Genomic DNA, 25,184 nt, shown 5'->3' with positions numbered 1-25,184 from the left:
CTAAATATATTTTGACAAGACGGTTTAGGACTTGTGTTACTTTGTTCCCTAAATACATACATACATACATACATATATGCACATATTACATTAAGAAATTCAGATGAACTCCTAAGTTAGTTTTGTTCAATAAAAAATGCCTCATTGATCCCAAAGATCTGATATACTAAAAATCACCTAAGCGGCTAGGAGGGTGGCCTTTCTAACAATTAGACCTAAGAAGATCACAGGTGACTCCCAAGATTGGGAGTGTTTTGTCACCATAGGTGTTCAGTGGATGCCACAGGCTCATTTCTTGGGGATATTGGAGAAGAAGTTCATTCATCTGATTGAACCAATCAATGACCTCTGAGGTCCCTTTACAGCTATGCTTCTATGAAAAATTAAATGAGCAAAGCAATAGTTGATAATCTAGCCACATATCGGGACTCTGGAGCAGATGTGAACAATTCTTAATTTGAATAAGAAATTTGAAGCAAAATTCAGTAACATGCAAGTGTAGGTATATATTTTCAATTCCTCCTATTCAGTCCAGCAAACTCCTGTGTGCCAGGCAGTGTGGTAAGCACAGAGGATGCAAAGTCAAGAATGAAAACAGCCACGCTCTCCAGAAGTGTGCATTCTTTCTCCTACGATGACTGTACAGTAAGTGTAAGAATCAGTAATTATTTGGAATTATACTTTTCATCAGTCTTTAGTCAGTCAAATCTGCAAGCATATTTAAGCCCCTACTGTGTGCCAGTCACTGTATTAGGCTCTGGGGATGCAAAGACAAACTGAAACAGTCCCTGCCCTCAAGGAGCTTTCATACCATTGAGGGAAGCAACAAATGCATAAATAATTATCAGATATATGCCAAGTAAATACAAGATCCTTATAATTATTTTTAATGAAATTATCGCATCTAATTTGATCTAATTTCAGAATCAAGGAAAGGCAACCCGGGGGATCAAAAATGGCTTTATGTTGGAGGTGTTAGCAAACTGAGCTTTGAAGGGAGCTTGGAATACTCAGAAATGGATGTGAGGAGGGAGAGCTTCCCAGGCGTGAGGGGCAGTCTATGCAAAGGCTTGGAATTGGGGGAACCGAGGCTGGGAAGGGGAGCGGGAGTGAGCAAGTGAAGATCTCCAAGTTTCCAACAGAGCCTAGGTTTAGAGAGCTGACTAGTCAGGGGAGTGGAATGTCACCTGTGAGGGACAGATAGAGCACTTTGGCAGCAACTACATAGACTGATATTTTCAGAGCAACAACCAAGGTAAAGATAAAAAGAATCATCTTATAAACATTTAGCATGTTTAAGGACTTCTTATCTTCTTCCTTCAACAACAGTGCTGTTAGAACAGGAATTGCTGTCATTCTGAAAATGTGTATTTTTTCTTAATGAAAACTACTAAAAGCCTCTCAGGGATTTGGTGCAAATATTTAAAATCATGAGTCTGTGTACAGAAAAGATTGAAAAGCAGCCCAATTTTTTGGAATCTGTATGTGAAATTCTGAAACTATGCCGGTAAGTTCTTTTTCCGGAGTTTTATTTCACATTAACAATGTATTTTATCACATTTTATTTTTTTCTGTGGCAAATAGATTGTGCATCATGGTGCTTTGATGAAGTAAGTAGCAGCTTGCTACAACACTGAGAAAACTTTAATTGATCCCTTGATTCCAACAGCTGGGATTCTCAGGGGTAGTCAGGTACCTGAAGTCGACTGGTCTGAGACTTGCAACACCAAGGGATTAAACAATTAGTATTGTTAAGGTGTGTTTTCTTGTTGCCAATGGCTCTCAGGTGAGGTATAAACTTTAGATGAAGCCAACGAACCATAATATCCTTAGAGAATTTTTATGGGACAACATACCTGGGTGAATTGATTGACAAGATTTAATATGTAATTTTAAGGATAGTAGTTTTGAAGGATGACTTTTTTCTCTTCATTTAGAAAAAGAAAAATTAATTCAAGAATTTAATAATTTTTATATTTTAGGTTTTGTTCAAATTTATAATATTATTATAATAAGAATGATAACTCATATAATTGCATTTTTCAGAATAAAATTAAGTTGACATATATCTTGAAAGATGCAAATTGAATTACAAGTTGAACTTGACATGCATGGTTTTTCTTATTAACAATTAAGACTCTTTAGACAAAAGAATGGATTTCTTTACTGATTTCTGAGTAGATAGCTCAGAACCAAGTGTACTTCCTTGCTGCCACATAGTGGCAAATGAAAGCCTATGTTTCAACATTCATTGTCATTTGTTCCACAATACAGTGTAAAATTATCTTCATGAAGTTAGAATGAATCTTTACATGTTCATTTAGAATCAAAAGTGGAGATTCATTTCACTATTTGATGGTTACTCTAAAACTTTATGCAATCTATACATTTAGTACTTTTTTGAAATAGTTAAGAAAGCAACAAGGACTGAATGAGTACCATGTTTGAGGAATGAAGAAATATATGACATGGCCCCTTTTATCTGGGTGAGGGCTGCACAACAAAGTAATTTACTGTTTATTTAGTAGAATTTCCTCCCTTCTAAAATCCTTTACTTTTGTGAAGATGTCCAAGTTTAGGAAATCCATGTAAATAGAGTATATTTTTTACACTGATGTTGATATAACATTCTCCCAATTTAATAAATTAATCTAAGTGATGCTTTTGGTTTTTACTTTCCTCATTCTTATATATAAATCTTCTAAACACTTTAATTTTAATTTTTTATTTAATTTATTAATTTTTTCTCTCTGCCTCCCTCCCTACCCTGCACTACAGAAGGCCACCATTTGACGCAGATGGATAGATACATACATATACATTCATATATTTGTAAAACTATACCATGCATACTTCTGTTTATTAGTTCTTTCTCTGGGGGTGGATAGCATCTTCCTTCATAAAATCTTTTATAATAGATTTGAGTATTTATAATTCTCAGAATACCTTAGTCATTCACAGTTGTTCTTTGAACAATATTGCTATTACTGTATATGCCATTCTTTTGGTTCTGCTAATTTCACTCTTCATTATTTCATTCAAGTCTTTCCATGTTTTTTTAATTGATATCTTTTTATTTACTTTTACTTTGTAACATTCAGTCCACAATCTCTTAAATTTCAAATTTTCTCCCCCTCCTTCTCCTCCCTCTCACCCGCATAGCAGCATGTAATCAAATATAGGTTCTACAAATACCTTCACGTTGAACATTAGCCATGTTGTAAAGGATTATAACCACGAGCTAAAACAATGAAAAAGAAGAGATAAAACAAAGCAAATCACAAATGAGAGAGAGCAAATGGTTTGCCTCAATCTGCAGACTATGTACTTCTTTCTCTGGGTGTGGATCGCCCTTTCCATCATGAGTCTTTTGTAGTTGTCCTCTAACCTTGCATTGCTGGGAGGAGCCCAGTCTGTCAAAGTTAGTTGTCACACATACATTGTGTCTGTAATTGTGAACAAAGTTCTCCTGGTTCTGCTCTCCTCATTCAGCATCAGTTTATGTAAGTCCCTCCAAGTTATTATGAAGTCCATCTGCTCCTCATTTCTTATAGCACAAGAGTATTCCATTACATTCATATACCACAGCTTGTTTAGCCATTCCCCAATTGATGGGCATCCCCTTCACTTCCAGTTTTTTGCCACCACAAAAAGAGCTGCTATGAATATTTTTGTACATATGGATCTTTTTCCCACTTCTGTGATATCTTTGGGATACAGCCCCAGAAATGGTATTGCTGGGTTCCATGTTTTTCTAAAATCTACCAGTTCATCATTCTTTACAGCACACTAGTATTCTCTATCACACTAATCATTTTTATACCTTTTTGTTCTTTTTCTTAATTTCTGCTGATATGTGGCATTTGCCCCCATAAGAGTCTCCTCTTCCAGGTTATTTTGGTCACAGATAAACTATTTTTTAAAACTTTAATTTTGACTCTGGAACAGTGAGCTTTTCCCACTTTATCCATACCATGACACTGATGATTTTTTTTTCCATTTTCCTGTTTAGTTTAAGTCATACCAAAATTGTTTTGCAACTTTGTTTTCCTGTAAAAAAAGATGAAAAGTTGGGACAAAAAAATTGTTCCTTGTACTTTTTATGAATTGAATTGGACATAAATATTAGCAACTTCTCAGATCATAAATGCTAGCAAATACATCATGAAATTTTCAGGATTTTCCTTTTCTTGATTAATAAGTATTTTTCATTTTAGGTAGCCCATATGCCATAAATATTCTGTTAAATTCTATATACTGTTTGTTTTTCTCTAATAAACTTCTTTGTTAAGTACTATTTAACAGTCCCTATTTTTAACCACAGCCTAAAATGTTTTTTCTAAGACTCAAAACTGGACCATTTTCAAAAATCCCTGTACTAAAAGCTTTAGGTAGACAAGCTATGCCTTGTAACTTTGATATTTGTTTGTTAACTTGGAGTTGCAAAAAACATTCATTCATCTATCCAATATAGGGATGCATAACTTGTCCAAATGATAAAGAAAAGGACACTGACCTTTAAAGAACAAACAAGGCATTGATCCATACACCAAAACTTGAAATACTTTGAGCAAAAAGCTCTTGATGGACTTTTAAGTTATAAATAATCCAGAATCTGTTTCATATCAGATAACCCAAGGTCTCCCTGACCTTGGCAGAATTACAGTTACAGTCTTTTTTAACAGATTAATTCTACCTAAGTATATTCTATAATGTGTTAAGTAAAAGGCTTTCTTTTCCTGCCTACACCTTCCATTTATATATTTTAATCTTTTAAATAAAACTGGTTAATATCCCTACAATAAAGCATGGCATGACCCCAGTTCATGGGGTTATGTAATTGTTTTCAAAATTCCAGTGCCAAAGAATAATATACTGAGCCCATTCCTTACTGATTGAAAAGCAAAGATTTTTTTCCTACTTTATAAATATTCCTAGGATCAAGATACAGATTAAAAACTTGCTATTACATTCATCATTTTGTATTTCAGTTTACCATTTCTGAAAAAAAAAGCATCAGATGAAATCACCTATGCAAAAGAAATCTCAGAGGCAGTTTCACTTCTAGGTAAGTCTGAGTTTCTTTGAGACTGTGATATGTAATCCATGGAACAGGTCACACAAAGAGGAAATCATAAGTATGATAATAAAGAAAATAATAAAAATAAATTTGATCCATGCTCATAAGATGTACTCTTGGGCAGTTTAGGAGAAAGCAGCCATACATACAAGTAGGTGGGCAAGTAACATGCTTGAAAGCTGAACTTTTAAAGTAATGAGCAAAAGCTTTGATATCAGTTTACCAAAGCATGAGTTATGGGATCTTTTTTTTAATTCAATAATGTTATTAATGGCCTAGATTATAAACTCAAGAATATAAGTTTAGAGTTTGTTAGACATTAGAAAAATTCAAAATGGTATTAGGAAATTAGAAAAATGGTCACATACTAAAAAGAATGAAACAGGAAGCTAAGACAGTATACTTCAAGGAAAAAAACTATTTTATATATATATATATATATATATATATATATATAATATATATATACACACACACACACACACACAGATTGGATTAAGAATGGCCAGACACAATTATTGTGAGGGGAAAAACACCTAGTGCCCATAATTAATCATGCTTCTTATTACTATACCATTATAGAAATGTAGAATTTCAGAGTCGAAAGGGATGGCCTTAGCTATCTAAACCAATGAATATCTGAGGAGTTCCTTGTTCAACATCTCCAACAAGTCTTCCAGCATTTTTTGAAGAGCTTTAGTGATGGGGATCCCACTCTCCACTGCAGCAAGCAGCCCATTACATGTTGAGATAGCCATTTGTTAGGAAGATTTTCCTTATGTCAGTCCTACATTGTTTCTTTGTGTGATCCAACCCTTGTTACTAGGTCTTTCCTCTAGGGCCAAACAGAACAAGTCATCTCTCTCCTACCAGTGACATCCCTTCAAACACTAGAATCTCACTAATGTGTCTTGCTCCTTTCCCCCCACGTCTCTTCTCCTGGCTAAACATTCCCACTACCTTAAGCCAGTCCTGGGTCTGACCTCTTCCCATTTCCTCTAGGATCAACTATAAACTCCTCGGGTTAGCATCTGAAAACCTTCACAACCTGGTCCCACCCTCCCTGTAGATTTCTTCCTTTCCCACCTCTACAATCCAGTCAGTCCAGCCCTACTGTTCCTCGCACAACCCTCTACCTCCCACTGCCTTACCAAGGCTTCATGCCCAGGATCCATCTCCTCACTTCTGACCCCGAGCTTCCTTTGGATCTCAGCACAAGCACCACCATCTACATAAAGCCTTTACTGAAACCCAGAATGGACACACAGCCTTCCTCAAAACCCAACAGACCTGGCTTCAGATCCTCCATCTGACATATATGGGCTGTGTGTCCCAGGGCAAGTCACTTAATATCTTAGTGCTCTTCTAAGACTATAAACCACTTACAAGATTCTGACCTCCTTTGATATTGAATTATTTAATAGGTATTAGGAAGTAATTTATGAAGTTTGGGTAAAATAGTGAATAATCCAAAGGTAGGGTATGTGTGTTTAAGATTACTCTGCTAAGTGACCCTTACTTAGAGTGGATTGTAGTAGGCGAAGGAAGACTAGAGAAGGCCTTCTTTTTACTGATCTTTCCTAATCTGCCCTTCACTACTGGTCAGGCCCTCAGATGACCCTTATCTGCTCTATGCTTCTCATTGTCCCTGCCCAGCTCTAATAATACTGTCTAATCTCCTTCACTCTGTGTTCCATAGGGAAGATGACGTAAATATTGTTACGCCAGGAAACACACGCTGAACCAAATTAATAAAATGTTTGCTAAGTAGAGTGATTGTGGACAGGAAACTTGTCAGCTCATCTAGTTTGGCAGGGTTTTTGATTCAAAGGCCCATCCCCTGGGACATGGAGACCTCCATAAAATATTTTTGTTCCAATAGTTTTACCTATAACAGAGAAATAAAGAAGTGTCTCCCCACTGAACAGAGAAGCAGTGAATCGATAATGCTCTGAGTGCCTTTCTCCTTAGCATTGTACATATGAATGCTATATTTATTGTTTAGTGGTTTTCAGTCGTGTCCTACTCTCCGTGACCCCATTTTGGGGTTTTCTTGGTAAAGATACTGTAGTAGTTTGCCATTTCCTTTTGTAGCTCATTTTACAGATGGGGAATTTGAGGCAAATAGGCTCACACAGCTAGGACGTGTCAGAGGCTAGACTTGAACTCAGGTTTTCCTGAATCCAGACCTAGCACTCTGTGCACTGCACCACCTAGCTGCCCCATGAATGCTATAACAGCTAAGTAATGTGGCTGATTCTTTAAAAATAATCATAATAGGGGCGGCCAGGTAGCACAGCGAGTAAGAGCACCAGCCCCAGTGTCGGGATGACCTGGGGATTGAATCCTGGGCTCAGATACTTAGTACCACACCCAGAAATAACTGGCCATGTAACTTTGAACAAGTTACTTAACCCCAATTGCTTAAAAAAAATTTAAAAAATAATCACAATAAACATATCATAATTTATATGTGCAAAAGTGCTTTAACTTTTTTAAACTAACTACCTAGGACATAGGGTTGGTCCAGTAACGCTACTGTTACTAAAAATCAATTGAGTCAAATTTTTTTTAATGTCTGTTAAAGCAACAGTAGTGGTAATTGTGCAACCATTCCAACACCCAAATTCCTCATTCAGAACTCTTTGTGATTGCCCTAGCAGAGAGGTGGGGACTGAAGGGACAGAACATTTCATATTTCATACATTGTCAAGCTCAGTCATTATAGTAATTGTTTTTCTTACCTGATTTCCTTTGTTATAAATTGGTGTGACATATACCATGATATATACGTGTCACACAAACAAAAGACACCAAAAAATCTTGTTTTGTGTTTGTTTGTTTTTTTTTAATGTCGCATTTAACTAATGTATTTAAGAAGAGAGGACAGTAATCATTGCAGGCAGCCATAACACTATCTACAACCTTTTTGTCTTTAATCAAAATTAGCCTAATAGCAAGAGAGAAACTGATCCAGGTAAATCTTCGGTGTACAGGGAAAGACACAGCTGGCATGCTGACCCACTGTGAAGATGTTTCACTTTCTCTTCTATTTTTTCATTAATCGTATTTTGTTTAATTATTTCTTAATCTCTTATAATATTGCTGACTTCGCTTTGCCCAATTCTAATTTTCAAGGTGTCTTTTTCTTCCTTAAGATTCTGGATCTCCTTTTCTAATTGGTTGATTTTCCTTTCATACCCTTCTTGTTTTTCTTGGATTATTCTTCTTTTCTTTTTTAGTTTTCCCTCCATCTCTGTCATTTGGTTTTTAAAGTCTTTTTAAAGGTCTCCTATAAATTCTTTATGATCGGGTGATCATTTGAGGTTACTTTTGGGGGGTTTCTTTACTTCAATATCCTCCTTGAAGATGAACCCCAGTCTTCTCTATTCCCATAATAGCTTTGTATGGTTGGATTCTTTCTCCTTTGCCTGTGCATTTTTTGTGGTAATAGCTTAATTTTTGTAACCACCTCTAACCCTGGGATATGGGAAATGGTGCCTCTTGCCCCAGATCTTCACTTCTCCCCACTAACCTGGAGCCAAGCCAAACCTCCAGTCTCCTGTAAGTGTCCACAGCCAGGGGCTTTTTGCCCCACTGCTTCTGCATTCACCAGGCATTGCTGGTTCTTTCTCGCCCCTGCTGCTCTTTGCAGAGCAGCTGGGTCTGGCATTCCTTGTCAGCAGAGGTTCCCTAGATCTTCAGATGCCCAACTCCCCTCACTATTCCAGGGGTAAAAGTTCCAGTGACTGCGGCCAAGGCAGCCTTTCAAACCAGCTAACCCCAGGGCTTGCCACTTGCTGTTAAAGTGGACCTTAGCCTAGAGGTGTTTACTCTTTACTTGGGGACCAAACCTCCTCCTGGGATTTTTCTTCTGATCTTCTCAAATTGTCTAAGAAAGACCTGAGTTGTGCCCCCATTCTTATTTATCACCACCTACACTTTGTTCACCCTAAGGTGCTATTTTAACTCTTTTGTGGAGGAAAATCTTGAGAGCTTGGAATTTTCTGACCTACTCCACCATCTTCCCAGAATCCTCTCTAGGTTTGGTTTTTTAAAACAGCCAAAAGTCTTTCAGAGCCAAATGTGATGAAATAGGCAGGTGCCAGCTGAAGAATAGTGTTGGAGTTGTTTGTATTTGATTTGGTTTTTAGTTTAAGTGTAATTATACAGTACTAAAACTTACTTTTTTGTGCTCGTCAATTCTTTTGCTGGTAATTCCAATAATATTTAAATAATGGCAGAGTTATTAAAACAAATGTATACAAAGCCTCTTGAGGTGACTACTCTGACAGATAATTTGAATATAAAAATTCACATATATTTTTGTAAAATTAGCCTTATTATTCATAGGATATTCACTCTGCTCTCAGAGTCAAAAGTCTAACTGAGGAAACAGACATTGATCTTAGAAGAAATCTAGGCATAGCACTTTGTTTGTATCAAGGAGATCTGCAATGTTGTGAAAATCTAAGAACCTAAGAAATCATGGTAGAGAAACTTTGGGTGAGAATAAAAAACACAGTGGGCAATGAGATCATTATATAAGCAGACAACATGACCCCTTGGAGGATGAATTCTTGACATAAATCACAAAAAGGGAAGATACATTATTGATAAAGAACTGCAGCCCTTAAACTCACTCTGACATATAGGAAGAGAATGAGGGGTTAATGCTTAGCTGCTGCAGCCATGAGGGAAAAGTAGAAGAAGATGTGGATGGGAAAGTAAAGGAGAAGAGCTGGTGAGTTTGATGTCAATATTCTCTGTGTAAGTCTAGCACATGTTATTAAGAAAATTAATTTGTGAACCATTAGAAAAGGAAAAAGCGATGACAAGTATATGTTTACTGAAAACATCATGCCGGACTAGTCTCATTTCCTTTTTGGACTAGCCTGGGAGGTCAGTGGAATGCCCAACCCTTCCATAAAGAAGTCTTTGATCTCTGTCCCTCCATTAGTCTGTAATACTCAGTTTTTCATCTGAACTCATGACACTTTGAGCCTTTCTGTTTAACTTGTTATTCTCTAATTTGTATTATAATTATTTGTGTGCATGACTTCCTCCACTAAAATCCTACTCAGTGCCTCACTGTGGCATGGAGATGATGCTGGATTTCTGCAGAGTCAGCAGAATGAAAGCTCCAGCAGCTCCTAGGAAGTTGAAAAGGCTTTGAGTTGGATCCCAATGATGGACTCTGTCCCTTTTCTCAGGTCTAAGCTATTTAAGTTTAAAGAAGCTCATTGCCAAGTTGACCACAAGGTAAGGAATTTTTGAGCCATAAAAATTCTCAGAGACTATCTACTGAGTCATACTATGGTATTATATGTATCAGTGGAGGGATGGCCCATACCTAACAAATTACCAATCCTTAAAATACTTAAGTGAGTGAACAGGGTTTATCTCTCCTTCTAGACTAAACTCCCTGAAGGCAAGTACTTTCTATCTTCACCAGTATCTATTACAATTAATTATCTGTTATAATTAATTATAACAGAGGTTTAACAAATATTGGATGAGTGAATGAATAAATCCAACAGACTCTGATGGATCTGAGAGTTTGTGTTGTCAGTCAATAAGTATTTATTTAGTGCTTGCTGTATACTGAGCTCTGGGGGATCCAAAGAAAGACGAATATGTCAGTAGCTGACACTAGGTTTTATTACTTCAGCTAAAACTTCCCCAAGGATACAGGCAAATATGAAAGGCTAGGAGCAGGCGATGCTTGGAACATACAGGAGGATTCCTTCCCCCTTAAGCACATCTCCTTCCTGAAAGTGGCTATAGCCAGAGGAACTCTCTGGCTTCACAACAAGGATGTACTCTGAGAAGCCCTGTCCCCACAGGGCCTAAGATTCCTTCTTCCACTGACCAGATACAAGACTGTTAGTGACTTCTGCTGATTCAGGTAGTAGCTTGAGCTCTGTCTTGTGGAAAGGACTAGGCTGAGACTCGGTGAGCTTCAAAATGTTGAAAGAGTAGACTGCCAAAGACCCATCGAAGGGCGTCCATTCCAGAATGTGTGCACAGCTGAGCTGGTGGGGGCCAAGCCTGAGTCACTTGTTTAACCACAGTGAATGAAAGGAAGCCAAGGCCCATCTGTGAGACCACTGTCAGAGGTGGCCTTGGTAGAGAGGGGAGAATGCTTCATGACTGGTGACTGCTTTCAGTTTGAGCTGCTCTTCCCAGGGGCTGCAGGGGCAGAGGGGAGCTGTGCCCCTCAGATGCTGGGAGGCAATGTTTGTGCATCTGTTCTTGCTCTGTCTTCTAAGCCCTCTTTGGAAAAGAGAGGATAAGGGAGAGAAAAAAGGGAAAGAAAGTCTTGTTCTTGTTTTCCCTAAGACCTGCAGGAAATAGTCTGTGTCTCTCCGCATGGGCAGATGGGATCAAATTGCCGGTGTATGAGTACTGCCTTTTACACTAGGCTAATTAGTAGGCTCTGGAAGGAAAGTGTGACTCTGGAGTGCCTCCTTCCTATCTCTGATAGAAAGTGCATCTCCAGTGGAAGATAGGGGAATGTCCCTTACTCCCTGGATGACGTGTGTGGCTAAACCTCTCTAAGCCTCAGTTTTTTCATCTTCAAAATGAGGGTGGTGACCTAGATGACCCCACCAGATTGAAATCTATGATCCTGTCATAATGGTACAAATCCCATGGATGTTTCAAAGGAAGAAACTGCAGGACTCATTGCTATAGGGGAGAAAATGTTAGGATTAGAAGATTTAGAAGAAAGCATTCTTCAAACCTCTTAATTAACAGTCAGTGGTATAGGAAGGATGAGGGAGAGTCTAGAAATGATTTGTGCCAGGAAGAATAACTGTTCCTTGTTTTCATCTGGTTCCATGGAACTGGGTCTGTCTCGTATGAGCTTACAAAGGGAAGCCAGAAAAGGTATTGGACAATCTAAAGAGTTTTCAGAGTATAGATTTTCTGGAAATGTGCATTGCCCCTTTCTAGAAATGTCACTTGTGGCAATGTTGTTGATCATTTATTAGAAAGATTAAATACCTTGATCTGTTGAGTGTATGGCCAGCTTATTCTTCTGTCAAAGATACCATTATTTTTTTTCAAACACCTGTTCAACAAACCATTACTCTCACTTATTCCTCCATACTCAGTCACCTGCTTGGTCTGCTCCATTCTGCCTCTATGGTCTCTCTCAGATCTATCCCCTTCTCTCCATTCATACAACCATCCTCCTTCTGCTCCTCGTCTTTCAACTAGACTGTTGCAATTACCTCCTGTTTGTCTAGCTGGCTTTGAAGAGGCCACTGTCCTGCTCACAAAGCTTTAGTAGCTTTTCTTTGTCCCTAAGATAAAGTAGAAGCTCCTCTTTGGGCATTGAAAGCCCTTCACAGTGTGAAAGTCTAAGTTAAAATTAGCTTTCCAGGCTGGTCTCCCACTCCTCCTTGTCATGAATTCTACCTTCCAAGCAAAATGGCCCACTTGCTCTTCCTCATACATGACCATTCTCTCTACTGCTATCAGACCTTTGCACAGACTGACCCTCTTGCCTGGAATGTTATCCTTCCTTACCTCTGTTTCTTCAAACCTTTGGTTTAGCCACCTCCAAAGTGAAGGTCAAACACTACCTCCTTCAAGAGACCTTTCATGAGTCTTCTAGTGGCTAGTACCCCACCAATCACTTTATATTTATATATGCATGTATTTACATATGTGTGTATATTTATATATGTTCATGTATATAATATATACATATGTACCTGTGTGTACATCTAGATATACATGTATATGTGCACTCACATACATATACACATATAGTATTCCCAAAGCCTTCAGTTTTAAGTTACTAAAGCTTTAAAACTGCACAACGACTTTTGGGACACCCTGTATATAGTCTGAATCTACCACTCTAAGAATATGCTGGATCCCACCCCACCCCCAGTAGAGTGTAAGCTCGCTGAGGACAGAGACTGTCTCACTTTGGTATTTCATATCACAATGATTGAAAGTGATTGAGTTTGTACTTGTGATGATCACAAAAATGGTGACTAGGATGGTTGACCATATCACTGGAAGTAAACATTATTTAAGATTTGTAATGATTATATTTTTAAATACTGTTTTTCTCTTTGTGACAGGTGACTTAATAAAGGTACCAAATTCTGAGTTGAGGATACAACTTTGTAAGTGTATTGTTGACTTTTACCACGCAGAACCACTAAAAAAGCAAATTGCAGGTGAAGTATGTCATTGATGTTTGCTATATGGCACTGTCTATCCACTATGATCCCTCTGAGTAGAGGAAGGCTTATCATTATGGTATATACAACAGGTCACTTTCTAGAGCCTTGAGATCTTTGCTGGCTCTAAACAAACGTTGATTTTTAGGTACCTTTTATTTCAAAATGTTTTAGGTTTTTAACACAATTTTTAAAGGAGCTGCCATTTATACATCTCCTTAAGATTGATAGTATCTGAGTATGTAGGATGTTTTTTTTATCATATAGGATACTTTACAGTGATCCATAATATTTTTCTCACTTTTTTGATTAATGTGGTCACATCATCTAATTTAAGTCCAATTCTCAGATATTTTAAAAATAGAAATGGTTCTTTATGCTCTTTTGGGGGGAGATCAACAGAGGAAGATGGGAGATGGGTTATAGCAGGCTATGAGTAGCAAGTAGAACATGGATCATAAGCAGAACTGGTAACCCAGGCAGAGCTTAAAACCTGGTAATTCTTGTGGGACATGGCAGGCCTCAAAGTCAGTAGGTCAGTCAACAAGCATTTATTAAGTACTTTCTGTATGCTAGATGCTGTACTAAGCTCACGGGGTGGGGAGGTATAAAATAAAACAAAGGGAATTTGTTTCCTTGCCTTCAAGGACCTCATATCCTAACATATAAATAACCATGTACAGACACAAAGTAGATGGAAGGGTATCCCAGAAAGGCGAGCCCAAGCAGTAGGGGCACTAGGAAAGGACTCCTACAGAAAACGAGATTTGGGCTGAGTCTTGAAGGAGAATGGAGAAGTTGGGAGGGAGAAGATTCCAGGCATGGGAACAAGGGCTAGTGAAACAGCAAGGAGAAGAGAGTGGTGTGTGGAAGGATTGTTGGCAGGCCTGTGTTGCTGAAGCATGGAGGGCATGTAAGAAGACCAGAAGAGCAGGAAGTGGTTAAGAGCTTTAAAGGCCAAACAGGAATGTGAATTTGAACTTGGTGGATTTTTATTGGAATTTATTGAGTAAGGAAATGACATGGTCAGAACTACCCTTTAGGAATATGCCTTAGGGGCTGAATGGAAGGTAGATTGTAGTGGGGAGAGACTTGAGGAGCAGAAGCCAAGTAGAAGATTGTTCTGATAGTCTAGATGGGAAGTGATAAAGCCCTCGGCCAAGACAGCATCGATGTGAGCATAGAGAAGGGAATGTACAGAGGAGAGGCTGTGAAGGTAGATATCACCGTCAAGATTTGGCAACTGCTTAGATATGTGGGGTAAGTGACTATGAGTGTGGAGAATGACATCAAGATCACAAAACTTGTAGGTGGCTAAAAGGATAGTGTTACCTTCAACAGTGATAAAGAAGATCAGAAAAGGAAAGGGTTCTGGTGGGGAAAGATAAGATCTGTACATAGCATCAGTGTTGTCTGTGGGAAATCTAGTTTGAGGTATCTAAAAGACAGTTGTGATGTGAGACTGATCTCAGGAAATTCAGGACTGTAGATTTGGGAATGATCCACATCAAGATATTCATTGAACTCATGGGAATGTGAAATAGGAGAGGTGGAGAAGAGAAGAAGGTTCAGAGGAAAAACAAGGGAATGCCCACAGGTAAGGGATGTGACATATGGAAGTCCAGTAAAGGAAAATAAGAATTATCTGGTACTGCAGAGACTCCATCAAGAAAGATGGAGACTGAAAAAAATCTATTTGATGTGGCATTTAAGAAATTATTAGTGGCTTTGAAGAAGGCAGTTTCAATTGAGTAAAGAGGTTGGAAGCCAGATAGCAGAGGGCTTAGGAAAGAGGGAGAGGAGAGGAAGTAGAGGTGCTGAGAAGAGATAATTTCCATTAGGACCATGGCTAGTGGGGACAGGTGAAGTAAGGGAGGAGAGATGGGCACGTTTATGAGTATTAGAGAAGGAACAAGGAATTAAGGAAAGGTTGAAGATAAGAGAAAGATGTGGAGAAATAGTAGGGAATTGGTCTCTGGACTTTGAGTACTTTCTGCCAAGCATTGTCAGTTTTAGACCTGCTAGTGTTCACAGGAAGCAGTGACCATCAGAGATTGAGTCTTTCAGGTACTCTCTGATTCTGGCTCAGCATGAGAGTAGAGGACCTTGTAAAAGTGTAAATTTGAAATATGGATCAAATCTCCATTTTAAAAGCTAGCATCTGGGGCAGCTTGGTGGCACAGTGAATAGAGCACCAGCCCTGGAGTCAGGAGGACCTGAGTTCAAATCTGGCCTCAGACACTTGATACTTACTAACTGTGTGACCTTGGGCAAGTCACTTAATCTCCATTGTCCTGACTTCCCCCCTCCAAAAATAAAAAATAAAAAGCTAGCATCAGTAGACTAAAATTCTGCTTAGCATTGTCATTTATAGTCTGGAATGGGGATTCAAATGGACCTGGGTTCAGTCCTGGGAGAATTCACCCTCCAAGATAAAGGATCTGGATTTTCTACCCATCCTCTCTCTCCCCCCAGCCCATACTCTCTTTTTCATTATGGCCTTACTTTGGTGTCCTGAGGAGCATCTCTTATGTAGACTTAGTTATGGTTCATTTCCAGAGTCTCCCCAAAAAAGAGTAAGAGGGTCTTTTCTAGAGGTGTTCTCAGCACACAAAGTGAAAACATGAATGGAGAGCTGTTTTATTTCCTCCACCATAAAATAAGTGCTTAGAACACATTGGCATGCATTAACACATGGTCATGACATAATATATCATCTCTGTTTTACTCTCCTATGAGGTAAAATAGACTCCTGGAAACTTAGGCAGCTGCTGAACACATTTTATATTCACCCCAGATCTTCACTGTCTCATAAACAACTCAAGGTCCATATTGTCTGGTGAGCCAGCTGTTCATGGCTCCAGATCATCATCTCCAAGAAGGATCATCCTGCCAGGAAACTAATACCTGACTCAAAGACCTTTGGACCTCTCTAACTCTAGTGAGTTAGCCACTGAGGCAGGAAATATTCATCTCTCAAGATCACTCTTGGAGACCTATACTAAGGGAAAGAAATGAAAAGAAAGACAGCCAAGGACTTGAGAGCCAGCATCCAGCTCACCTTGAAAAGTGCATGTCCACAGTACCATGTGCTTGTAGCCATCCCCATAGCTGCAGCTGGGAAGCAGAGGGAAGAAAACCCCCTCCTCCTTGTCAGAAGTCTGTAAGAGAGATGGCAGAGTCCCAAGTGACACTGTCAAGAATGATGAGAGAGAGAAGCAGAGACGTCAGCCTTTCTTTTTAAAGTCTTATCAAGGCACTCTTCCTGGCTTGGTTGTCAGACTGCAGCACAGCCCCCTGTCACTGGAACTGATAAGGAATTACCGCATCATCCCAAAGTGCAAATCCACAGGAACCAATAAGGGATAGTTTCATCTAGTAAATCAGGGGGACTCTTCTGATCCCCTGCTTACACAAGGACAAACATTAGATTTGTCTCAACTTAGGATAGTGCAGACTAGATAATACACTGTCACCTCCACACATATGTGGGACCCTGAATGCTTTCTAGTCATACATCTATCTCATTAGGAAAACTACTAAGCTCTATTTCAGGTGCAAACTGAGGATTAACAAAAGGATTTTGTTTTCCTTTTTATTCCTAAAGTTCCAAAATTTCAGGAAATTTTGGAATTATCTGTTAGAATAAGACTTTCTGGTTTTAAATTATACTATTTTCCATCCCTTTCTTTAAAAAAAAAAAGTTGAGGGGCAGCTAGGTGGTGCAGTGAATAGAGCACCAGCCCTTGAGTCAGGAGGACCTGAGTTCAAGTCTAGCCTTAGACACTTAACACTTAACTAGCTGTGTGACCTTGGGCAAGTCACCCCAATTGCCCTGCCCTTCCCCCTCCAAAAAAAAACAGCAAAAAATAAAAAAAAAAATTTAAGTCTTTATTTATTGGCCAACTGCCTGCAATTATGTTTATATATATATATATACACACACAATACATATATACACATATGTATATATTTTTATATGTACATACATATTTTATGTGTGTATATATATGTATATATATACACACTCTGCTGGTATATTTCAATAACTGCACATTTTCTCACTTTTTATAGGTTATCAGCAAGTTACTTCAACTTACAAGATCCAGATGATTGAATCAGGGGGGTTGGCAGAAGTTTTAGTTCTTTCATGGGACCTCCTTCAGACCGAACTTCTTGAAAAGTTATGGTTACTTAAAACTTTGCAGCATCTCTCTACTTCTGGTTTGTATTTATCATTAAAATAACCAACTTTCATGCTACTCTCTATGTTTCTGACTAACAAACAAGGATTTCACAATACAAATAATTCATGCAGGGTTTTTGTGTGTTTTTTTGTTTATTTTCAGAAGTTAATTGTAATTTAATGATAAAAGCACAAGCAGCCAACAAAATCTGCTCCTGCCTAAATAACCCAGATCCTTCTGGACAACTTCTGTTCCGTTCCTCAGAAATCCTATGGAACTTATTAGAAAAATCTTCAAAAGAGGAAATCATCAAACAGCTTAGTAACTTGGAATGTTTATTGTAAGTCTTTTCTAATAACCATAAGAAAGCCTAAAGATCTCAGAGGTAGCACAGTATAATGGGAAGACCATTGGACTTGGAGTCAGAAGACTGAAGTTGAAGTCCAGGCTCCAACACTTATTAGTCATTTCAGTGAGGCCAAATGATCTTTCTCAGCCTCGGCTTCCTCAGCTATAAAACTGGAAGAAATACAGAACTCTCAGGGTTGTTATGAGGAAAACACTGTCAGCCCTAAAGCATTATCTATCTGTATGTATGCCAGTGACTATTTGTATATACATTTGATAGTCCCATTGATTTTAGAGCTAGAAGTTCCCTTAGAGGTCACTGAATGTCCTCTTTTACAGATAAAGTCATTGAGGCCCAGATTGCCTAGAGTGCAGTTAGAGTTAAAGTCTCTCAGGTCCTTTCTAATCCTGTGTTCCTCCTCCAATCGTCTGTGTTCCTCCAGCCAACCACACAGGCACCCCGAGTGCTAGGCCGTCTTCTCTTTGCTCTCTGCCCTTTGTCTCGGTGATTTCGTCCACTCTCATCTCTATTTCTAGCCCATCTCTCTTTGCTGATATTCTCTCCTCTTTGAATCTTCACATACTGCTTACTCCTGGTTCTCCTCCTACCTATCTGACCACTCGCTCTCTGTCTCCCTTGCTGGATCTCCATCCCTGTCATCTTCTGGTGAGTAGCCCCCAAGGCTCTGTATTTTGCCCTCTTTTATTTTCTCTGCACTGTCTCTCTTGGCAACCTTATCTATGCCCCTCGATTCTGCTAATAGCTCTGTGCAAGTGACTTTCAGATCTCCATGTCTAGCTTTAACCTCTCTCCTGACCTCCAGTCTTCCATTTCCAACTATCCTCAGCTGTCCAGTAGGTATCTGAAACTTAGCATGTGCAAAAAAAAGTCAGAGAAGAATGTAGAGTGGGCCCAAAGTAACATAAAAAAGGTACCAGTAAGGAATTTGGAATAAACATCTAAGTCATACTGAGCCATTTGGAAAAGGGAACATGTAGGATGAGTGGGTTTGGCTGAAAGTAGAATTAAATGGTTAACATATAAATTAAATTGCTTTAAGAGGCCTCAGTTTCCTCATCTATAAGATGATTTCTGATGTACTTTCCAGTTCTAAATACATCATCCTGTGAACATATATCATCTAGTAGTAGTAGTAATAGTAGTATAGTTTAATGATTCTGTGTAATAAGGGCAAGAGCTACTTAAGGAAAGTATCTATTGAAGTAGAAATTGACATTGTTTAAAATATAAATGAGAAAATCATAAAATGATCCAAAAAATTACTAGATTTCCTGTGTTAACTTTGCTATTGTTACCACAGTCTGGGAGGCAAAGCCATTGTCCCTGCAGAAAGATAGCAGCTCCTCCCAGTGGCCACAACAAGCCATCACCCCATCTCCTACTGACAGGCTGCCTAGGATGAAAGAGAATAACCCAATGAGGATGGAGGGATTTTAAGTCTTTGCCATTTTTTACAAATCAGGTGCATTATTGTAACTTTGCAGAGAGGTCAATGAATTTCGTGGTGAGGTCACTAAAATAGGTTGGACTTTTCCAAACGCTGGTTATTCCATGAGATTATATTTATTGTCAACAGGTGGCAGTAGAAGCACAGATAGTATAAGACTCACAAAGAGTCTGTCCAGGCCTGACCAGAGGAGCTCAGTCTATCAGTCTCTCCATCTACATTTTTATATTAAAAATCTTTATTATATCACAGTGCGAATATTTGCTAAACACTAATTTCTTGATTTAGTTACCCTGAAAAAATACTACTTAAAGACAAATCTTAGTCTTGATAACCTGATAATTTAAAATTATTTTTTGTTACTATTTAATTTAATTTTATTATCCTTCTGACCTAATTAGAATTCCTGATGGAGTATTCAGGCTTTGAAAAGACATTCCTCGCCCCAAAAACTCATGAGAATCCCTCCCAGGCCTGCTTTGGCCATTTGACCTTATCAAAACTAGGCATTTCGGCCTTTGTTTCCCTTTTGGAACTTTGAAGAGCAAGATCTGTGAACTCCATTTGCTCCAGAATCTAACTTAGCTAGCCCATGCTTGCCTCCTCAGCTCCTAACTCAGATTTCCTAAGATCATAGAATTGGATCTGGAAGGGGCTTTAAACATCACATCCAGTTTAGAGAGTTGCCTGGTGTACAAAGGGTTAAGAGACTTCAAGGCAGGACTCCACCCAGGTCCTCTTCATCCATTATGTCCTGCTTTGTTCAACCCTGGGGTTGGACTTGGGAGTTGGAAAACACACTATTGAAAAGGAAAGCGTTATTAAAATGATATTTTAAAATTAAATAATGCTTTATTTTCCCCCAGTTATATGTAAATACAACATTTTAACATTCACTTAAATATTTCATTTTTTCCTAATTACATGTAAAAACAATTTTAGTATTCTTTTTTTTAAGTTTTAATTTCAAATTCTGTACCTACCTCCTTCCCTCCCCTCTCCCCTCCCTGAGATGCTAAGCAGTCTGATATAGGTTACACACGTTCAACCATGAACATTATTACCCTATTATTTTTATTATATACATATATATATAAACATTATTACCATATTAGTCATGTTTTGAAAGAAGACACAGACCCAAAGGGAGAAGAAGAAAACACAAAAAAAATACATAAAGTGAAAAATAGTATGCTTTGATCTACATTTAGACTCCAGTTCTTTCTTTGGAGATAGCATTTTTCATCATGAGTCCTTCAGGATTGTCTTGGATCTTTATATTGCTCAGAATAAGTCACCCTACAGTATGACTGTTACTGTTATAGTGTTCTGGTTCTGCTCCCCTCACTTTGAATCAGTTCATATACGTAAAAGGGATACTTTTGTAGAATATAAAAATGCATTTTTTCCTAGGGCTTTGAAGGAAGTATTTAAGAATCTGTTTACCAAAGGTTATCGTCATTATGATCGTCAACTTAGGAATGACATCTTAGTAATCACCACAATTATAGCCCAAAACCCTGGAGCACCAATGATTGTAAGTATCACTGAGTCGGATGCCCTTTGTTTGGCTTCCTTAGAGCATGCAGTAGACTTGTCAGGATGCCAGTCAGTCCACTTCTTAGTCTTCCACATGACGTTCCTGCACTCTTCCATAGATTGTACGATGAAATAATCTTTATGGGATTCACTATAGGTGGCACAAAGTTTAGCAATTGTGTTCTAGAACTCGGATTCGGGCAGCTTTCCAACCTCTCTTTACCCTCTTGTTTTCTCCTCTCTTGAATGTCTTTCCCCTGTTAAGTTCTATGATCCTTCTAAGAGTCTTTCTTCCCAGACTGCTTGTGATAGCATGTGATCTCCTCCTTAAGAAATCCACATAACCCTCAGTTTCTACCTCTCTTTGTCAATCAACACATGCTACAATGTAATGTGGTTATTTGATTGTGAGATCTCCCTTTTACACTATAAGCTCCTTAAGAGCAGGGACCATCCCTCACCCATCTTTGTATTACTTGCAGCACAGAGAGTAGTTTCTTATATATGCAGCTGCAGTCATTCAATATATAGTTGCTGAATTAAATGTAATCCATGTATTTAGTAATTACTTCAAAACAGTATAATAGCTAGCATTTTCATAGTGCTTTTAAGGTTTACAAAATACTTTCCATATATTCTTATAGGATTTGAAACTTAACCCTCTGGGGAGGTAGGGTCTATTATTACCTCCCCTGAGGAAACTGAGACTGATGGAACCTAAGTGACTTGCCCAGGGTTACGTAACCAGTAAGTTCTGGGGCAGCATTTGAACTCGGGTGTTTCTGACCACCAAGTCTAGCATTCTTTCTATCCACTGTGCTACCTACTTCTTGGCAGCACATTGAAGAAGCAAAGGGTTACATATATAATCTCCTTTATTTGATAGGATGCTGCTATAGCAGGTAGGTGGCCCATTGGATCAAGCACTGGGCTTAGAATCAAGAAGACTCATCCAGCTGTGTGACCCTGAGCAAGTCACTTAACCTTGTTTGCCTCAGTTTCCTCACCTGTAAAATGAACTGAAGAAGGAAATGGCAAACGACTCCAATGTCTTTGCCAAGAAAACCTAAAACCACTCAAAAACAACAATGTTCTATGTAAACGTTTTATGTGACTCTGGAAGCCCCAGGCCACCTTAGGAAGCTCTAGCCTCCAGCTTTGAGGTCAGGGGCTATTTATTTTTATCTTTGTATCCCTGGTGCCTAGCAGAGTGCCTACCACATACCCAGCAGGTGTTTCATAAATGCTTGTTAACTGATTGGTTGCTCTTTTTAACCAGGGCCTCAGTGGTTTTTCATAGGTGTCTGAGATAAGAGAAGACAATCTTAATACTTAGAACTATAGCTTCCTAAAGTCGTTCGTTCGTTAGTACTCGCTAGACTTATAGAGGCCCCAGGGTGAGTATGAACTGGTTCTGGCTTTGTCATGGTCCCACAGCCCTCATTAAAATTAGAGTTGAGAGAACTCACAAAGCACTACTAGAAAAAGCTAGGCCAGTATACGTTACCCTAGGACCAAAGCACTATTTCATATCTTCCTCCATTCATCAAGTATTTGCACATGAAGTGGATAATTTCTGGGGTTTCTTATGTAAGAATTTGGCAGTGGAAAAAGCACCGGTAATGAGAATAGTTCTTTCAGTGGCAAAAAGTACCTGGCGAGACTAGAGCCAGCCTGAAACTAAACTGCTTTCCTTCCTTCTTGTACCCTCTTGCTGATAGGGATATGGATAAAGCAGAAGATAGGTCAATAAATACCTCTCCAGGTCAAACCCACTTTGGATAGTCAATACATTTTGAAAAATAACTCATAAAATACTCATATCCTAAAATAGTCTAGAAAAAGTCTGAAAAGTAGGAAGTGAAATTTTGAAAATGACCAAGAATCATAGTTTCAAAAAAAAATCACAAACATATTTGACCACCTGCCTTTCATTTCCTGCTTATTTATAAATGGACAAATTATAGGTACATTTAAGAGTGTATACAAGGGGCTCCAATATATCCGTACCCAGGGTGTTATTTCCCAGGTATTTATGTCCAAATTATGATTTAATATCCTATCAATTTCTTAGGAAAGTGGATTTACCAGAGATTTGATACTATTTGCAACATTTAATGAAGGTAAGACCTTGAATTATTTTCAGTTATTTATTGTAATGTCAGTGCTTTGGATCTGTCCTTAGTTCTATAACCTGATCATGATTATTTTGATAGGATTTAGTTGTAATGTTGTTATAATTTTGTTTTCAGTTAAAAGTCAAGATCCTTTGGTAAAAGGACTTAAACTTTCTAATAGCTATGAAGACTTTGAGCTGAAGAAATTGCTGTTTAATATCATTGTGGTTTTGTGTCGAGATTTGCCAACTGTACAGGTAAGGAGTGAGCAAGCAAAAGTAAAATATGCATGAAAAATGCTGAACTTTCTTTGAAGTCTAGAACTATGGACTTTGTCCCACTCTCAATTTTCTGTCTTGGTATCCTTGAGTTGTAGGTGCTTAACAAATGCTCCTTGATAGATTGGCTTTTACCATAGTAAGTAGAAAAATTTACTGTACATCTAAATTTCTGCTTTTGAAAATTTTTCTCAGTCTAACTACTAATAAGAAATGTTAGGCAGGAAAGGGGAAAACCAAGACCTTGATGAGCTCATAAATAGTGCCAAGTGTTTCATTCAGACAAGCAGTCGATTCAGCTTACTCATCCCTCTGACAGTAGAAACAGAGGGTGCTTTGTAAGAAGGGGTAGTTCTAATACATGACCACTGTCTTGAAAGCCATTCTGAATTGGCCACTTCATGGACCAACAAATTTATTTTTACAACTTCTTTATTTTTTTATTTGTGCTAAAGGCCCTTCTTTCAAGTTTTATGAGATACTTCCTAGTTCTAATACTCAGGCACTGTAAGTCTGTGTTTACCCTATCCACATTTTTAACAGCTCTGTAAACTTCCATCCAGCTGCCTCTTTGGCCTTCATATTTCCATGCTGAAGAATGCATCTCAGCTGTTTCCTGAACTACCCATAGTATTTCAAATGAAAATGCTCCTTTTTCTACAAATGTTGGACCATGTTTTCTATTTTGTTTCAGATATTATTCTTAACTGCAAACTAGTAATCATTTGGCAGCTTTTCCTCTGCATGTTTTTTTTTTTGCTTTTTAGAGGGGTAAGGCAAGGCAATTGGGGTTAAGTGACTTGCCAAGGTTACGCAGCTAGTTTTTGTGTTAAGTGTCTGAGGCCACATTTGAACTCAGGTCCTCCTGACTCCAGGGCCAGTCCTCCAGACTCCAGCTATTCACTGCACCACCTAGCCACCCCCACCCCTGCATATTTTCAAACCATTATTTGAAAATACTAGGATAAGAAGATTTCAAAACTTGACTACAAATTTTCGTTGTGGTACTTAAATCATGAAAACTGTGAATCATACATACTCCACATCTAAGACATCCCGCAGTACCCAGCACACCCTTTACACACACATAGAGTCAATAACAATGAAATAGAATATATTAAAACAAATTTTGACTGCCTTTTATAACCTAAACATCTTCACTGTCTATGAGGTATAAGCTACCACAATTTTCTAGGACAGCCCCATTTTCAAAGGGGGGGGGGGAAGTAAACTTATTTTTTTTTGCTTTTTTGGAGGGCAATTGGGGGTAAGTGACTTGTCCAAAGTCACATGGCTAGTAAGTTTGTCAAGTGTCTGAGGCCAGATTTGAACTCAGGTGCTCCTGACTCCAGGGCCAGTGCTCTATTCACTGCACCACCTAGCAGCCCCTGAAAAGTACACTTTTAAAAAGACTTTGTGAAATGGGTATTTTTTATCAGACCATTTGTCCCAATTTTGATTAAGAAAACATGATCTCTATATGAAAATTTGTATTTTATACATATATGTATAGTCATATTTAGAATAATGATGTTTTTAACAGATGCATCATAATTTACGTATTCAAATGAGGATTTCCTTCCAAACAGTCACTACGGGAGGCAATATAAATATGCTAACACTCCAACAATTGGCTTGAAATGTTTTTAGAGTTCCTATTTGGAATTATCTTCAGAACCTGCATCATATTATTTTAAATATCCTGAGAAATGGTAAATGTTTGTCTCCTGAACATAGCTTTGAATTTCTGAACTAGCCAAAAGAAATTCAGAGCAAAATCTGTTATATTCGTAATCAAACTTTGGGGTCAAAAATTAAGTGTGACTATAAAGTAATGAGATTGGGTATCTTGGCACAGAAACTTCTCTGAAGGCAGTGGCATTGAAATGAATTAGCCATTCTGGTCTATTTATCTCAAATATTACAGTACTTTATAGTAACACTTCATGGAGTACTACAATT

At 38.3% G+C, this 25,184-nt stretch overlaps 1 protein-coding gene across 1 annotated transcript in view; it reads left to right on the top strand.

Annotated features, from left to right (window-relative positions):
- CFAP69 (cilia and flagella associated protein 69) overlaps nt 1–25,184 on the top strand; it is a 70,526-nt gene that overhangs the window by 10,741 nt on the left and 34,601 nt on the right. Inside the window, exons 4-11 of the mRNA XM_069086191.1 lie at nt 1,398–1,507; nt 4,992–5,068; nt 13,183–13,281; nt 17,359–17,508; nt 17,634–17,811; nt 20,702–20,825; nt 22,902–22,950; nt 23,080–23,201. Coding sequence (XP_068942292.1) covers nt 1,398–1,507; nt 4,992–5,068; nt 13,183–13,281; nt 17,359–17,508; nt 17,634–17,811; nt 20,702–20,825; nt 22,902–22,950; nt 23,080–23,201 — 909 coding nt within the window. The remainder of the gene's footprint in view (nt 1–1,397; nt 1,508–4,991; nt 5,069–13,182; nt 13,282–17,358; nt 17,509–17,633; nt 17,812–20,701; nt 20,826–22,901; nt 22,951–23,079; nt 23,202–25,184) is intronic.

The sequence above is a fragment of the Petaurus breviceps genome, unplaced genomic scaffold (assembly GCF_028583685.1).
Source record: "Petaurus breviceps papuanus isolate PSGF00001 unplaced genomic scaffold, PetGlider_PUasm1.0 178, whole genome shotgun sequence".
In the NCBI taxonomy this organism is placed as follows: domain Eukaryota; kingdom Metazoa; phylum Chordata; class Mammalia; order Diprotodontia; family Petauridae; genus Petaurus; species Petaurus breviceps.
Note: the sequence above shows the minus strand (reverse complement) of the source record. Positions and strands in the feature narration are given on the sequence as shown.